This window comes from Nelumbo lutea, chromosome 6 (assembly GCF_056320005.1).
Source record: "Nelumbo lutea isolate HS-2025 chromosome 6, American lotus-T2T, whole genome shotgun sequence".
NCBI lineage: Eukaryota > Viridiplantae > Streptophyta > Magnoliopsida > Proteales > Nelumbonaceae > Nelumbo > Nelumbo lutea.
The window spans coordinates 11,906,409-11,924,690 of record NC_142689.1 but is presented as its reverse complement, the minus strand read 5'-3'; the positions used below and the strand labels follow the sequence as shown (position 1 = coordinate 11,924,690).

Below are 18,282 nucleotides of genomic sequence, written 5' to 3'. Positions count from 1 at the left end.
TAAATGGATGGCTCTCCACCTCAAATTTTGGGATTTCAAATAGGGTGAAAAACAGAATACCCGCTTCAGAACCAATCAAATTTTAGATGTGGCTAATATATCTTATCTTCTCTAGAAATTCCTTGGCCTTGGTCATTTTGCAGCATCATGTAGAAGCTTGATTTGTCTTTTCATTCATCCAATATACCCTCTCTCCATCAAAAAACTCGAAATGTTATTCTTCATTTTCCCATTACCTCTCTATTTAAGTGGCTGCAGACTATCAGCATCAAAGAGGGTAACTTAAACACTTTGTGATCACCATCTCTAGCTGAATGGAAAAGAGGATTAAACTAAAATTAGAAATCCTAAACCCAATCACTGAAAATACATGTAAAAGGGTACGGCAAATAAATGGATTGCTTCATTCTTTTTAAAAGAGAGATGAGATTCCAAAGTGCTTCCAATCTCATTTGTGGTCACATCATACAATCTGCAATACTCATAACAGGAGTCCAACTCCAGACTTAAAGAGCATGAGCATCATAACATTGGTACAAAAATGGACTATGCAGAAGTAATCTATTGACACATGAAATCAGACACCCAACATTTTCTCTAAATGCCATGAAGATTCACTCTTATATGAAAATGTGGCAAAAAGCAGCACAAACACATCCTGAGTTATATCGATCAAAAAAAGTGGGCACATTATCAAGAAGCCTTGAAATATCACAATAAAGAGGGCCCTTAAAAACTATCAGTTGAAATTGCCATGGCTTTATGGACATTTTTCATTTGCCACCCGCTGAGGAGTAATTTGACCCTCCAAGTAACATTACAACACGTGGCATCCAAGTAACACCTTATCACTGAGTAAGCAAACTATCTCGGCAAGTCAGTTAGTAGCACTTTGCCTAAGGCCGACCTAAAGTACCCCTGCTCGGCCAACCTAAGGGACTCCCATGCAAGGAGCGACCTCCCTTGCGGCTTGGCCGAACTAAGCAAGGTACAAGTGGCAACCTGTAAAGCATGCTCGCCAACCTATTACATGGATCCATTACCAGACCGAGTTCTCCGGAGTGATAACGCTCGACCGTTAGGCCAACCTACCCGCATTAGAATTGATCAAACGGACCTTAGCTCTCCGTATAGATTTATAATTGACGGAGATACTCTCTCCCATCTTAGTAGAAATGACTCTTCGGGAATCTAGGGCCCGTTACAGAAAGTCTCTAATCCCTCACACCTATATAAAGGCACCACTCTCCTCTGAGAAGGCACACACGACTAAGCTCTCGCATTCTCCAAACTTAAGCATCTGAGTGCCCACCTCAGGTAAAAACAATCTGGGCACTCTAACATTATTCTCTTGCAGAACTACTTAACTCGACTAGATTTAGCTCGGCCACCGACAAGGGAAACCTCCAACTCGGCATCTGAGTCACTTGCCAAGTGAGAGCCGCCAAAATCATGCACCATCACCATCTATAAATAAAGGTTAACCGTGTAATAAAATTTAAAAAGCCAAACCTGGTGAGCCTCTTGAGAAAGAATGGTATAAGTCACAAGGTCTAGAGAAGAGCTCTTGGAGTATGAAGTCTCTCGGTAGGTTCTGAATCTGCTGATGAAAAAGAGGAAGAATTCAAAAATTAATATGCATTAAACAATTGAAAAATAAAAATAAAGAATTAAAAATTAATAAAAGTATTTAAAATAATAAAGTATAATTTATTAAATAACAAATTAAATTAATAATTATTTATTATACATTCTCGAAAATTAACAAATTTAGAATAACCAAATATATTTATTCATTGGGGTAAATTGTAAAATATGCATTTTTTCGGTTACAAAAGTCATTTGCAGTGAAGTAATTAGCACAAACTATGAGCAGGAGTAATCCATTAGCCCATTAAATTTCTTCAAGACAGACAGAAAAAATGAAAGATGTAATTCCGTTTCGAGCAGGAGTAATCCATTAGCCCATTAAATTTCTTCAAGACAGACAGAAAAAATGAAAGATGTAATTCCGTTTCCTTGAAATCCAACTTCAGGCCATTGATATTTTCAGATATATTCCTCTCCTTCCTTTTGACTCAAAACAATGCAAAAAGGTACAGCCTCCATTTTAATGGACCTCTTCTATTATAACTCCCACAATTGAGACACCACCTCCTCATGGGATTTGTATAGGAAGCAAATGCTCCTTGCTTTTAGTTTTTCCCATCCGTTCTGTACACAATATTTTAGATGAAATCAAGGATTCATTTTGGTTACAGAGCCAACTTTTTCTAAATCAAGTTTCTATGGTAAGGCAAGCTATTTTCAAAAGTCAAACCCCAGATTTTCCAACCTAGTTTCTGGCTTTCAATTAGTTTTCCATCTATTCATTCCTATAACAAGCATAATTTACATCAGCAATTGTATCCTCATTTTTTTTTATAAATAATTGTATCCCCATTTTCACATTCATTCCTCCAACCATAGTGAGTCCATCACCATTTAGTCCCCACAAAAATAATCCATATTTACATTTGTACACTTCTATGTAATGTGCCCTACCACATATCCCTGCAACTGCACCTCCCATTTTTGAAGTGGTGGAAATTGCACGAGTCCTTGATAACCAAGTCTCGGCCTATGAAGGTGGACATGAACTTACAAGCAGAATGACAATCTCCACACATCCGTACACTCTTGACTATCCGTATTGGTATTCCATGGGGTAATGTAATTAACCCAAAAGCCAAGGCCTTCATTTCGGTATGAGGAAGACCTACATATTCTTCCTCTTCTGCATTGTGCAAAACATGGTTTGCATCAGAAACATAGCCTAGTTCCTCCATCTTTCCTTCAAGATCAGCTAATTTAGCAGAGATTTCTGCTGGATTGTGGTTTGCAACAAACTCATAGATGGTATTTTTAACTTCAATCCAACTAGAATTCATTCTCATGGGTTTATTCTTGGTTTGTAACTTTGATGCTTCATTCCACTTCCCTACAGTAAAAAGAACCTGTTCTAGAAGTAGATTTGCACTTAGGTCACTTGGTTCCAGTTCTAGAAGCTTCTCTGCTGCATATTTTGCAACCCCCATATTGTTATGTATCCGGCATGATGAAAGAAGAGTCTTCCAAATTAAGGGACCTGGTTCGAATGGGATGGCTTCATCAATGAAATCCAGAGCATCTTCAAATCTTCCAGCTCGTCCCATCACTTCAACCAAGCAGGAATAATGTTCCATGGATGGTTTAATTCCATATATTTCATTCATAGAAATGAACAAGTGAAATGCTTCATCTACCAGACCTTTTTGAGCGCATGCCTTCAAAACAGAGGTAAATGTGCTTGACTCCAATGATTTGTTTTTCCACTTTATCTGGCTAAACAACTCTAGAGCTTCAGATGCATGATCATGATCCACATTCGCAGAAATGATTGATGTCCAAGAAACAGAGTTCCTGTCATGCATTTTCTTGAAAGCTGTGTCTGAATCAGCAATTCTTCCACAGGCAGAATACATCCTAATAAGAGAATTACCAGTTACAGGATCCGCAATGAAACCCCTTTTGGTAATATAGGCCTGAGCTTGTGTTCCTACATTTAAAAGGACTGGGTCGGCACAGGACTCAAGAATGTAAGAGGCTGAGGTTGGGTCAATATCCCCTTTAGACTGCTGAATCCTATGTAGAATTTTATGAGTTGTTTCATGGTCTTTAACACTTGAGCAGGCCTGGATCAAGAATCCCCAAGCAATGTCAGCCTCAGGGATTAAAAAGCTCAATTTGAGAGCATGTTCAAGATGCCATTTTTCTGAGTAAACATTAATCAAAGTGTTAATGATAGAAACATTTGATCCATAACCTGATCTGAGTATCTGGCAGTGCAGCTCTTTTACCTTTGTTATATCTCCCAGAGCTAAGCAAGCTAGAAGAACAGAAGTGTAGGTGTACTCATTAGCTTTGTAAAAGTCAAATTGCATTTCCTGAAATAGTCTAAGAGCTTCTTCAAACCAACCATTCCAACAATATCCTGCAATGATTGCAGACCATGGAACTGTGCCGGGGTTTTTTACTTCCGTAAATACCCTCCAAGCTGCTTCTACGATACCACACTTTGAATACATGTCAATCAACGAACTCATGATATATGCATCATATGTCAAATCCAGTTTTATGATCTGCGAATGGAACATTTTTCCTGTTTCAATATCTAATCTCAAAGAGCACCATTTTAAGATGCTAGAAATGATGAATTCATCACATTTCCCTCCTTTTAAGCGATTAAAGATCTTAGGAGGAACGTCATCTGTGTGATTCCATCTCTCATGGTCATTGCACTCAATATACATATCCAAAAGAGAACTGATTACATAAAGATTTGATTCAAATCCAGCTCTGATTATATATCCATGAATTTCCCTGCCATGATCCAACTCTCTTAAGCTAGTGACAGCTTGAAGTATACTAGCTAGTGTGTACTCATCACAGTTAGAAACTTCATCCATTAGTGCTCGAAAGATTCTCAGTGCTTCAAGGCTCTGGAGATTATGCACATGACCCTTAATGACAGTATTCCAGGAAACCAGATCTCTATCTGTCATCTTGTCAAAAACCAAATTCGATGAGTCCATATCTCCACATCTTGAATAAAATTCCATTAAACTATTCTTCAGAAACAGGCAAGAATCAAAACCCATCTTGATTATATAGCAGTGGATCTGAATGCCATAATCCAAGCAACTCAAATTTGCGCATGCTCCAAGTGCCATTGACAAAGCAAAATCATCTAGTGCAGTTCCAGCCCGAAGCATCTCACAAAAGAGGCCAAGCCCCTCTTCCTCAAACCCATTCTGCATATAACCACATAGCATTGAGCTCCAAGATAATAAATTGGGTCGCACAATTCTAGCAAAAACACGAGAAGAATCAGAGAGAGACCCACAGTTAGCATACAAGCTCACAAGTGCGTTCTCTACAAAAGAGTCAATCGCACCATCGGTTTTTAAAATCCTGCCATGGAGCTGACGCCCGTAATCGAGATTTTCCATCACGGAACATGCACGCAGAACAATGGAAAAAACAAAAGAATCTGGAATGAGTGATTCATTATAATGATCTTGCACCATATCTTGGAACATCATCAATGTTTCAGTGGCTGGTCCATGACGGGTGTATCCTGACATGAGTATAGTCCATGAGACAAGAGTCCTTACGGGCATTTCATCGAACAGTGCCCGTGCTTTACTCATGAGAGCGGCACTTACATAAAGCTGTAGGTAGAGATTGAAGAAGAAAAGGATCCGTGTGCTATGCCTATGGAATTGACGTGCATGATTTGCTTTGAGCTTCTTAATGTCATGGGTGGTAATGTTGTTGTTTTGAAGAAGATGGCGTGGGTGGTGAATGTGGTGGATTGACGGAGAGAAAGGTGAAGGTGGAAAGGACGGAATGGCGCATGTTAGCATGGATTGCATGAATTCTCAAGTTTCGTATTTTGAGGTCCGCCGAAGTTGAGCAGATGCCGGGGCCGGGTTGCTTTACCAGAGTAACTGGCGGCGAATGCTGGAAAGATGATGCGAGTGTCTGCAGAGGCAAACCAGAAGTGAGAAGATTGGGCTCAGCTAAGACAAGGGACGTCGGATGTCAACGTTAAATGGTAAACCCGACTTGACCGGGTTAGGGTCAATATATTTGGTTTTAGGGTCGTTAGGGTTTTGATTCTTTAAACTAAATGGGTTCAGATTTTGGTTGACCCACCCTGTCGGATCACGATACTCTGCATATATATAAAATATTTTTGTAACTTTTTTACTTTTAACTCTATAACTCTAACGTTTAACATTATTTGTATGTTGGTTTTGATTTTTTTTAATGGGAAAAGTGACATCTTGGATTCTATAAAACAATTTCCTAACTTAAATTAATAGATTTTAGGTCTTCAAAACGTATTAAAAGAATACAATTTAAATGTTAAGTCAAGTCAGGGCGATATCAAATTAGACCCCATAGGGTTGGGTCAGATTCGAAAACCATGTATTTTTTTAAGGCGGTTCGAGTTGATTTAGGTTGAGGCATTGTAAGGTTGGGTTAGGGTTGAGACAAACTCGTGCCAAACCTAACCCATTGACATCCCTAGTTAAGACTTTGTCTGAATGCATATGGGTGAAACGGTCATTTGAGTTGTAATGAAGGTGGGAAGAACGAAATTTCACTAGTTAACGATTTAGAACGAGAAATTAGGGGCTACCCAAAGGGGGTAGCACGTCCCCAGAAAAATGAAAACAAAAGCTCTAGGGATACTAGACAGAGAGACAACATTAGAATCATCAAGATTTGTAAGCCAATCTGCAACCATGTTTCATTCTCTAAAAATGTGCTCCATCAATGTTAAATATTCAGGAGATAGGAATCTAGATAGCATATTTTCACATAGTAATCAACATAACCAACTTGATACCAATCAACTGGTTAAAACTTCATTTTCATGTGAGAGGTCCCTTATTTGATGGAATTGGGATTTACTCCTCACAGAGCCATGGTTCAAAGTATCGATATGATATGCTCGGTATGGAGTGTATCGTATCGTATCTTTTCAAAAAGATACGGTCCGAAATGCTTATTTCCAAATGTTTCGGACCTCCAATTTTTTTTAATAATAAAAAGCATGTTAAAAGCTTCCCAAAAAACCAAAATGTGAAAAAAAAAACTAAAAAAAATAAAGTTTCAACCGTTTCTAAATACCGATACAATACGACTGAAAACTCGTATCGTATCAATACTTTGAACCTTGCACAGAGCACACCTCACACCAAATTTACATCATAGCTATCATGTATTGGGAACATCTCCATGAATAACAACACAAAATACCGGAGATTGAACAAACAATTTCAAGTTCAACCCCCAATAGGGATGGCATGGCAATAGGGCAGTTTCATAAATTCTATATCCTATCCACTTCCCAACCCGTCCCTATCCCAAAACCTGTAGCTGATTGGATTTTGAGAATCTAAACCATCACTACACATGAAAATGCAAAACCCTTACAAACCATATAACACAAATAAACAACAAAATTTCTAATTATTTGATTAAGATATATAGAAAACACATATATTATCAATTATCCTTTACATAAAATTCAAAGCATTATTAAATTTAACACAGTATGTAAAATTTATATGCTTTTCAACAATATACAGGTGAGAGAGGGTCAAGTTTAGCCTAATACCTAAGGATTAAAGTATCGGTATCAAATATCATATCAGATAATTCAGATACAGATATGGATGCAAAGATGGAGACGAAGACAAAGACGGAGATAGAGACGGATACGCTTTGGAAACGCATGGATATGAACGAAAAAAGATGAAAACACATGGATATGCTAGAAAAATACATACAAATTTCATAAATATATTACTAACACTAAATATAAAATCAAAATGATCACAAAATAGTATATAAATACATAAAAAATGTAAATACTAAGAATATATGTGAAGAAATATATTACGATTAATAAACTGGGATGCATAATTTTATTTATAGTGCATCAATCAAGAGTCTAAGACACTAAACATATGCACCTATTATATTTTAATTATTATATCAATTATTTTTTATTTTACTATTTTAATTTTTTAACATTAAGAAAAAGTCAACTAAATATTAAAATTTCAAGTGTAAATTAAAATATCAATTAATAATTTATAAAAATATAATCTTCACTTAAAGTATATCAAATTTATTAAAATTTCTAAGATACATATAATATACAAATTCATAGTTTTTAATTACTAAAATAATTATTTCATTATTAATATTTTTATTTCTATAAATTTTATGAAATAAAAATCATTTTAAAAATAAATGTAGATAAGTGGATTTGATAGATTCAATTTAATATTATATTCTTCAATATTTTGTATATAATATTTTTTATTTTTGTAAATAATAAATATATTGCTATTACTTATTAATGTAAATTAAAATATTAAGTTAATAACTAATAAAAGTACATAAAAATTTTAAGATTTATATCATGTGCAAATTTATAAACTTTAAGTATTAAAATAATTATTCTATTTGTATAAATTTCTTGATATTAAAAACCATCTTTTTTATATAAATGTAGATTTGATACATTATTTATTCTATTAGTTTATAAAATGCTATTCTTAAATATTATTTTTTAATTTTTAGTTAAAATTATTAAATATAAATGTATTTTTTATTTAAATTGGATATGAATGCAAAAGGTTAATAAAATTTATTTTATATCACAAATTGAAGCATGACTTAGTGGTTTGGTAGCGCAATGAGATAAATGTGATTTGATGATACCAATACGATATGTATCTCATATCGTTAGTAATCGATACCAATACAATACACCCCGTATAGGACATATCATATAAATCCTTGTTAATACCCTACCCACACTTGTACAGGTTGTAGAATCTCAAAACCCATCCTTCAAGGGAAAAAAAAAAAAAAAAAAACACCCCATTAGGGAAGGTTAGAGTGGGTATCCACTAGTTAGGGTAGAAATTATCATCCCTAACCCCCACCAACACTTCCCAAACCCAAGGTTCAAAGTATCAATACATATCACACACAATACATATTTTTAGAGTCGGCCATTACAAAAAGTTATGATAAATGGCCATATGGAAAGGCTAACACCCTTTAAAAAATGGAATGGTTCAAAGCTTGAAAATTGAAACAATTTCAATCCATGAGTATCCCCCCCCCCCCCTTTTTTTTGCCAAAAGTAAACTCAGAAAGCCCAAACCTTAAATTATAACCCCCATTTGGGTGCCCAAAAAAATCTACAGCCCATGAAGCATAAAGACACGCAATATTTTTATGCAGGAAGTACATTCTCAGGAAAGAATATTGTAAGACAGTTGCATTTTCGTCTTTTCTCATTTAGTATGTTGGGGGAAGATCTAGCCACCAAAAGACTCCACCCCCGAAAAGATACGAGAATTTCAATTCTAACTTATTTCGGAAAGCTAGAAATGAAACTTCTCACCTTTTTTCATCTCACCTTGCATGAAAAGACATGCCTCTAACCAAACAGTCTATGGGCAGTCAAGATCTTTCTATAAAAACCCACTACGTCTTTTGGCTGTCAAATCTTCCAAAAGATCTTTCAAAAAAGACTTGCCAAAGACTAACAAAACTTCACATGCCAAAACGACTGGTCAATTTGCAGAACCAAACATTAGATCATTTATTTTGTTGATGCCAATATCAGATAAAGGCTCGATTGGCTGTTCGTCCCCTTCCATAGGCACAAAGCTTGAAGGCTCTCTACTGTATTCATCTGAGAATTTAAAAAAATTATTAGATTCAAGTACATATAACTATGAAGACATGATATCTTATTATTTTACAAGGTAAAATTTAAAAAACTAACCAAGGGTCGAAGACCGTACACAGCTCACACCGATATGGAGCAGAGCAAAATGAAATGCTCTTGACCTCCTTTTAGAAAAAGTAACTAAAAAAAAAAAGAAGTTGACGTAATTAATTATTTATGGTAGTATTTGACAACATTCCAATGGAATGTTTGTGGTGTTCCTGGAACCAAAAATAAACCATCATTTGCTCAAGAAACACCAGAAACATTCCCGTCACATGACATCAAACAATGCCTAATAACTCAGTTTTATTAACTTCACCTTTAACTGGTACGTTTCATAAATTCTACCTTGAATTTTAATACCTAGTGGTGCAACTGTATTGTTTCTGACAAATCTGAATAAATGGAATAAGCCAAAAAACACTTCTTTTTTTAGAACCTGTGGGTAATTGCTTTTAGTTCTAGCTAAAACCTGTAATATATTGCAAAGGTGCACGAAGGAGAAAAGATGATTATAGATGTTCCTGTGCAGAAAGGTGGCATCCTGTGATTGAGCAACTTTACAAGGATTGATGATGAGGTGGGAAAACATGCACCTAAGATTAGTAGACTTGCTGTTCTGGGAAATCCACAAAAGGTCAAATCTAATGAATTTGATTATGATGGACCTAGAATTTTCTTATCAAAAACAAATGAGACATTGTGAATAACCATATCCTTTATAGGCTTTCAAGGTGCTAACAAAGGCAAGCAGAAGGCTCACCAAACATAATGTTCAGAGAAGTTGAAGGAGGTGTGGCCATGAAGTTCAAACCAAAGTAAAATGCCATGGCTAATAGTACTGTCACCAAAGCATAAGCTGGCACAGCCAACGCCCAATACCTGAAATGCAGATCAGCAAATCAAAATATTGGTCAAGTGTTATATATATATATATTGGTCAAGTGCAACTCATTCCCCATCCACAACCCAAAAAAGATATTGTTAGCAAAAAACAAGACAGAATAGGGGATTAGGTCTCATTGTGCCTGTCATTTGTCGATGGCATAGTATTAATTGGTTAAACTAAAAATGGATTGAATGCAAAATTAGGTTTGTGGACAACTACCTTGGAAAAAAAATAGGACTAGAACAGAATATATGCAACGTAAATTCAATAATGATAGGAATGCAAATTAGGATACACTTGAGATTGGAGAGATAACTGAACGTGACCTCTTCCATTATCTTGTTTCAATAATCCATTACAAGGGGGAGATTGAGGAGGATGTCACCCATAGAATTAAAGCAGGATGGGCAAAATGGAGGGGTGAGGTGCATCTAGGTCCTGTATGATGGATGAATACCACTTGGGTTAAAAGGAAAATTTTATAAAATGGTTGTAAAGCCAGAAATGTTGTATGGAGCAGAGTGTTGGGCAGCCAATAAGCATGTCTAAAAAATGAGTGCGGCAGAAATGTGTATGTTGAGATTGATGAGTGGAAAAAGTTGGACAGGCTCAAAAACAAACTCATTCTAAGGAACCTAGGACTACGAGTAACTCCAACAGGTGTAAAAATGGAAGAAGTAAAATAAGATGGTTTGGTCATGTTCATGGAAGACCACATCTACAGCACACATAAGAAGATAAAGATATATTACAAGTGGAAGGGGTTAGAAATTCTTGGAGCAGACCAAAAAGGGCAATGGATATGGATAAGGAATGATTTAAGGTCCCCTAATTTAACAATGGATATGGCACCTAACAGAGCACAATGACAAAATAGAATTCATGTAGCCAACCCCACATAGCTTGGACAAGGCTTAGATGATGATGATGATGATGATGGTGGTGGTGGTGGTGGTCAAGACACCACCAGACAGGACACATGAAACAAGCCTCTTGGGCCAAACTTTGACGCCAGAATTGGGTATGCAAATGTGAACAGGACCAATGGAGCAGAACCTACAAATAACTTTGGTTTTGGAGTGCCTCTTAAGATCAAGCTTAGGGGATTTTGTCCAACATCAAGGAAAAATAAACAAACAGGTGCATCTAGTTAGTTCATCGTCATCATCTAAGCCTTATGCCAACTATATGGGCTTGGCCATAGATGTATCTAGTTAGCTACTTAACCAAAATATAACAGTTCACATCAGAAAAGAAATTCAGTGATAGAAAAGTATAAGAACAACGATTACCAACCTGCTAGGATAGTATGTGATTCCTACATAATGGAGCCAAGGCTCAGGAAGATATGCCCATATGAAGAAAATGACTGCTTGCAGAGAATAATGCAAGTGCATCAGTACTTTGAAAGAATTATCACTGGTTGAATTATTAATTACAAGTGGATTATAGTTATAATAGTTCTGAATCTAAGAAACTGATTTACAGATATAAGTCAAAGTTACACGTAACTAATGGTGTGCAACCAACAACCCCTTGATGTAGCACATTTGATATATAGCATGAAGGAAATAATATATGTACATGTCATTGGAAGATGAGTCAAGAGCCCTGAAATAAATCAGATTATTAACAAACAAAAGTCATCTTCCTTCTCTATTTTTTCTCTATTTTTCCCTTTGTTTGGCTATGTAATCTTATTGATGAAGGAAAATAAAGTACAATCAGACAAAAATGCAACTACTGATTAAAAGGAAAAGGCAGATTTAAAATACAGGAAAAATAAAAAGACAACGAGTATGAAGTGTCAAATTATCATCATATATATCCAGCTGGACAACCTACAAAATGTTGAAAATGAGGGCATTCCCATCTAATTGATTTTTTTTAAATGACTGCAGTACAATTAAAAAACAAAAAAAAAACATTATCATTTTATAAAATAATACTAATTTTCCTTCCAAAATATTGTGCAACAATTACTTCAAGAAATAGTAGCCTGTGTAAATACCATTTTATACATCCATTGCTTACTAGTAGCCTGAGGCCAAACTTGTGTACCGTATGTTTGTTGGAATATACACTGTGTTGTCAGTCTCATGACCATTGCATCCCAGCCCCAAGAACAAAAAGCCATAGGCTTGCATTTTTCACTATCCCCATTAAAAAATAGAAAAGAAAAAAGAAAAAAAAAATCCTTGGTCCTGTTACTAATAAGTGGAGTAGGTGCTCAGAAGTCAGAACATAAACAATTAAATGAAATGGAAACTTAGGATTTATAACCTATTTGGTATAATAATAATAATAATAGTAATAATAATAATAATAATAATAATAATAAAGATAAATGAAGTAGGCAAAATATATGAGTGCGGCAGAAGTGCATATGCTGAGATCAATCAATGGAAAAACTAGAAAAGAAAGGATCGGAAATAAAGTCATTCAGAAGAACCTAGGAGTAGCTCCAATAGGTGATAAAATGAGTAAAAGTAGGCAAATATGGTTTGGTCATATGTATGGAAAACCATAATCAACACCTATAAGAAGAAATGATCTGTTGCAGGTTTAAGGGGCTAGTAGAAGGGCTAGGCGTAGACCAAAAAGGACATGTATAGAGGTAGTAAGAAATTATTTAAGTGCCAATAATTTAACAATGGATATGGCATTAAACAAAACAGAATGGAAAAACAGGATTCATGTAGCCAACCCCATAAGGTTGGGATAAGGCTTGGATGACAATTTATGATGATGCCTTAAGTTGCACACTTTGTATTTCAAGATGCCATGGATGAAAATCTTTATACTTTATGCACCCATGCTTGAGATTATGACTTTTTAGGAATAAAGATGAATGTTATCATAACATAGAGAACAACTTGATAATATGATCAGTAACTTTCCTCAAACATCTTCAAATACACCGGAACAAGATTTCACTCTGAGTACCAATTATCTGGTCTCTATGGCGTCTAAGAGAGTAAGAGACCAACAGCCTGCATCTCCACCTCTGATCCAACTGATAACCACCTGAAGTTACACCCATCTTCACTAAAGATAGTCCTTTAGAATATCTCAGAACCATCAGGACCTGAGAATCCTACAACAACCTTCCCATTGTGATCTGTGAAAGTGCTTTCCACCTACCCCATAGAATAAAAAATAAATAAATCTTAGGCTCCTGTGTTCCAAGAGAGTAGCCGTGAACTGAGCCCGATTGCTCCCTTGTAAGATATCCTGCCTGTAGTCCAATAAATTTGAAACATTATGCCACCACTTAATAAATTTGTTTCCTTGTAATTGAGATATTCTTAGTTCTTACTTCTCTACAACATTTCCATCTGAAATTTGCTTGCTTGCCTAACAAGTTATAGATTTATTCTGCATAGTGCCACGTGAAAACATATATCCTCACTTTGATTTATAGCTAAGCCCAAAAAAGCCACAATACCCATTTCAGTCAAACTAGCTATGACTAGTTATACAAATTAGCCAGCACTAACAAAACAAATGAAAAGGCTTGAGAAAGTACAGAACATACCAGTGATGATGACGGTTGAAATGGAGCCCACAAAGCCATAAACTTCAGAAGGCTTTGCACCATGTTCTTCGGATACAGAAAACCCAGAGGCCTTGTCATCATGATCTGAAAAGGAAACCGTAGCCCTCTCCTTTGATAGACTCTTAATTCTTTTTGGGCTGTTGAGAGAAGCAGATTCGTCCATCCCTTGTGCTTTTAATACTCCACCTCACACAAGATGTATGCTATTGGAAGGCAGATCCGTAAACTATTGCAGAGTCAATATCATGCAGGCTATTAAATAGGATATGGTGTAGCATATACTGGGAATACTTCAAAAAGACAGTGATGGTAAAGTTTAATAAATGAAAATTGTTGCACATGTGGGTGGGGACGTGGGATGTCACAAGATCATGAAAATATCTGAAATATCATGAAATCTTTTGAATTTTGAAGCATTGACATTGCAAAATTTTGGTCAGTTCTCTAGGTGATGTCAACAAGCCAACAGATTAATACCTAAGGAATTTTCCCACATGACAAATCAAGTGGCAACACCAGCAGGTTCCATATGGAACTTGTAACATGGCGGAACAAAAGAGGGAAGAGGGTTGATATAGTCTTTTACATTTTTTTCAATTAAATATGCCACATGTGCAACAAAAGGAGGGAAGAAGGAGTTCCATGTTAGACCTGTGGAGGAAGACACCTTGCCTTCTACATACTTTACATTTACCCATGCTCATAGGAGTCCCACTCAAGAAACATTTACATATTAAAAGAAAATATCAGAAAAGAAACAAATCCTTAAGTTCATAAGATCTTTATTGATCCATAATTTTCTTTTTAAAATAAAAATAATTAAAAGAAATTACAAAAAAAAATGATGAAATGAACTTAATTTTCAGAAATTACAATCCAAACATAATCAACTAAAAAGAACACAAAAAAGGTTTCCAATCCATAAAGAACAGAACCTCAAGGAAAATACAAAGAGGAAGAATGAGAAGAATCCAATGCTAACTTGCAAAAACAACCTCAACAGCATTGTAATAATGCAAATAAACTTTTATATATTACATGTATCAAAAAGTAAAGAATACAAATTTAAAAACATAAAACAGAGGAGCTTACAATCTGAAGTCTGAACAAATTTATCACACAACTTGAAGACATTTCTGGGGTGAACAAGTCTGGAGTTTATTCCTTGTGGTCATTTCCACAAAATTACACCAACGACAATTAATAACAATAATCAACAATTCCACCCCCTGCCCCACCCCAAAGAAGAAGAAAACATCTTAGGACCCATAGAAAGGTGGATGCATAATAAACCAAATATCTTCGGTATGACAACTTATATTGGAAGGCATCCTAAGTTGCTCTCTCCACTCTGTTTTCAAGAGATAAATTTCAGTCACAAACCTTAACACTGTCTAAAAATAAGTCTTTTTCTAAGAAACAGTGTCATTTCACATAGAAAGAAGAGTGATGCATGCAAAACCAGTAAACCAAGTACATGATAAGTATTGGTTTTTCTCTCTAATGGAGATTAAAGGACACATACACAGAGGAAGGCCCGGTGGAACCCATATGACCTTGTATCAGTTTTAACAAAAGCATTGGTGATAGGAGAAAAGGAAGACAAAGCCTACTCTGTAGAGATGCACGTCGAAAAGCATGATGGAGAAGGAGAGGAAAGGGGGCAGATAGTGGCAAAGCACCACTTTTCGATCAGAGAAGAGGATAGGATAGTAGACAAAGGCCCTAGAAGGAGAAAAGAGAAAAATAAATACCTACTTGATATAAACTATAAAGTTTGATCGACTTGTTCTCAGTTAGAGATCCTTCGGTAGATTGCTCCTACACTCCAAACCCTCACCAAATCGAACCTTAGCTAAGTCAGAATCTTTCATATGTTATAAAAATTGGAGGGGAGGCACGTAAAGCCGGTATGTTTCAGAGAAGAAGTAGAGATGAAATCCGCTGACGAAGTAGGAACCCAAACAAGGAGGGGGGAGAGAGAAAGAGAGAGAATCCAGATGTGTTGGTGTTAGTCATTGTGCTGCTACATAGGAGCTCGGAATACACTGTGATTTAGAATGCAATCATGACAAGGAGATACGCAGAGGGAATTCTCTATTAATCTTCTGTCAAGATTAGGCCTGAAAACGGTATTCGAAAAATCCGAATTCGAATCCGATATTCAGTTTAATCGAATCGAATTCGAATAATTCGAATCGAATATTCGGTCGAATTCGGATACTATTCTTTAAACGAATAAACACTCGGATCGAATTTGGATATACACTAATCCGATCCGATAAATATCCGAGTCGAGTATTATATTGTATATATTATATATTATAAAAGTTAAAAAAAATGAAAATGAAAAATAACATTAGTTCGAAAATCTCAAAAGTCAAAACTCAAAATCGAACATTACATTGGAAGTTTCGAACTCTTTCATTTTACCTCTCAAAACCCTAAAGGAAAACCCTAACCCTTCGTCTGTCACTTCCTTCACCGTCGTCGATTGCCGCCCGAGCAACCACCATCCAACAAGAAAAGCAGTTCCCGGGACAACAGTGAACACATCAACCACCTCACAAACTGAAATGTATAAGCCATACGGCCCATACCATGTGGTTGATAATTAAGTTCTTGGCTAGTTGAGCAAAGTTATCTGACACCAATAATAATATCCACATATTTCTTGCAACAATTTTTGCATAAATTCTGAAATAAATACGGATGGCGATTCAGAACATCCAAATTTTTAATAAATTGGATAACAATGTGGCGAAAGAAAAAGATATATCATTATATATAGGTATTCTAAGCATGCTCTGTCCCTCTTTATTTTATCCTTGTTCACCATCTCGGAACTTAATGCTATATGTGGTTACTAAGCTCAAGTGTATCATCTTTTTAAAGTTTTCATATTCATGTTATTCTTATTGATAATGGTAACTATCAGAAGTTCACCGGATTAATACTCAATCCATATGATGGCTTCTTTGAAATTGTTTCTGTTGGTTAGAAGGATCAAGGATGCATCATATTGGTACTTCTTTATCAATTTGGAAAGAGCTGAAAGTAAACACAGAATACCTCATAAGGGGATAAATAACAGTTGAAGGCTACAAATGTAGTGCATCAAGCCCGGTAGATGAAACAATACCGGGTGTAAGTGGGGTATTGATTGTAAAACTGGAATTAATCTAATCTCTAACTTACAAAATTTGTCTATTGCAAAATAATCAATATAATCGGATTCGAATTCATATTCGAAAAGCTAATCGGTTGGATTTGAATCGAATCGAATATTCGATTTAATAATCGAATTCGAATTGATGTATTTGATATCCGTTCGGATATCGAATTGAATTCGAATATCAGTATCTACAATTGGTTTCAAATTCGAATGTAGCCTGATTCGATTCGAATTCGATCTGTTTACAGGCCTAGTCAAGATGTTATCCTAGTGACAATCAAGGTCATTCCAAATATAAGCATAATCAATCCAAAATGAGCAACTACCAAATTGAAACCAACCACAAAATCAAAAGAATGCCCAATTAACAAGCTCGGGTTCAAATGTGGCAAGAATCGGCATAAACATATCAACAGAATAATTACAGCGGCATAAATAATGTTTTATCATTTCCAACAACCACCATGCTTAAAACACTGCATAATAATCCAGAATAATGCAAACTACAAGCCAGAAGTAATCTCTCAAGGAGCACTAAGGGATACGGAGAGAATAGTGATAACCTTCATTTCTGTCAAGCCAGAATAATTATGCAAACAACAATCCGAACCGACAAGAAAATCATTGACCCAGAACCGACCCAAACCCTATAGGATCTGTAACTTTGGACTCAGAACCAAACCAATTGGTTTTGGGGATATTGAGTCCTACCCGATTATACTATAACTGCCAAACATCAAAAATCAATATGAATTTTTGCTGGATGCCTACACCATAACAATAAGCTAAAAACACACCCAAAATCAATATAGATTTTAGCTACAATGGATAGCTCTTAGGACACCGGCACACACATTGACACATGGCTGCTATAGGTTTATTTATGGGGTTTTTACCGTTCAGTCCACCCCAGAAATCCTAGTTTAACCGTACAGTTCAGGGTAGATGCCAGCTCGGAATTGATGCCAATTCACAAGTGGGTATGGGTGTTATAGGTGGAGCTGTTTATAAATTTGAACTATTGTAGATCTGCAGTTCAAATCAGAATTATGAGGGGGAGTGCAGTCTAAAGATCTCCTTATAGGAGTTTTTATTGCCTCTCAACTGATCTCCCCTTCTCTTGCATAAGGACAATTTATGCATGGCAAGCTCAGCAACCGTAGCTGAATGTTGGGCTGATCGATACCACACCCTGTGGCAGGGACCAATCCACACCACACTAGTCCACAGCTGTTCTGAATTGTGGATAGACTATGTGGACTGGACTAGTCCACAGCTAAGTGGCATTCTGTAGCATGGTGTGG

General features: G+C 35.9%; 2 protein-coding genes across 24 annotated transcripts; both read right to left on the bottom strand.

The window, feature by feature from the left end:
* Nucleotides 1-2,019: 2,019 nt before the first annotated feature.
* LOC148847349 (pentatricopeptide repeat-containing protein At4g13650-like) lies at nt 2,020-7,332 on the bottom strand. Of its 2 annotated transcripts, none has more exons than XM_088949639.1 (2): nt 3,879-7,332; nt 2,020-3,713 (listed from the first exon to the last, which is right to left on the bottom strand). In XM_088949639.1, the coding sequence occupies exons 1-2, from the start codon at nt 5,454-5,456 to the stop codon at nt 2,541-2,543; spliced, it is 2,751 nt and encodes a 916-aa protein (XP_088805765.1). In that variant the 5' UTR covers nt 5,457-7,332; the 3' UTR covers nt 2,020-2,540. The 2 variants fall into 2 exon arrangements, with proteins under 2 accessions (XP_088805765.1, XP_088805766.1); XM_088949640.1 differs by having other exon boundaries at nt 2,020-4,832; nt 4,925-7,329.
* Nucleotides 7,333-8,848: 1,516 nt separating this feature from the next.
* Nucleotides 8,849-15,937, bottom strand: LOC148847348 (phosphatidylinositol N-acetylglucosaminyltransferase subunit P-like). 22 transcript variants are annotated; one of them, XM_088949617.1, is made up of 7 exons: nt 14,896-15,877; nt 13,783-14,006; nt 11,757-11,855; nt 11,541-11,613; nt 10,119-10,237; nt 9,410-9,493; nt 8,849-9,316 (listed from the first exon to the last, which is right to left on the bottom strand). In XM_088949617.1, exons 2-7 carry the CDS (start codon nt 13,964-13,966, stop codon nt 9,195-9,197), a joined length of 681 nt encoding a protein of 226 aa, XP_088805743.1. In that variant the 5' UTR covers nt 13,967-14,006; nt 14,896-15,877; the 3' UTR covers nt 8,849-9,194. The 22 variants fall into 22 exon arrangements, with proteins under 22 accessions (XP_088805743.1, XP_088805744.1, XP_088805745.1 ...); XM_088949618.1 differs by having other exon boundaries at nt 15,558-15,876; XM_088949619.1 differs by having other exon boundaries at nt 15,562-15,876.
* Nucleotides 15,938-18,282: the final 2,345 nt, after the last annotated feature.

Bases quoted from the DNA above. Each gene is read 5' to 3' on its own strand.
- LOC148847349 (XM_088949639.1), bottom strand. From the start codon at position 5,456: ATGCAATCCATGCTAACATGCGCCATTCCGTCCTTTCCACCTTCACCT. The intron at 3,714-3,878 runs GTAAAAGAGCTG...TTCTTGATCCAG, and splicing joins CTCTGGGAGATATAACAAAG to GCCTGCTCAAGTGTTAAAGA.
- LOC148847348 (XM_088949617.1), bottom strand. From the start codon at position 13,966: ATGGACGAATCTGCTTCTCTCAACAGCCCAAAAAGAATTAAGAGTCTA. The intron at 10,238-11,540 runs GTTGGTAATCGT...TCTGCATTTCAG, and splicing joins ATCACATACTATCCTAGCAG to GTATTGGGCGTTGGCTGTGC. The intron at 9,317-9,409 runs GTTAGTTTTTTA...TTAAATTCTCAG, and splicing joins TGTACGGTCTTCGACCCTTG to ATGAATACAGTAGAGAGCCT.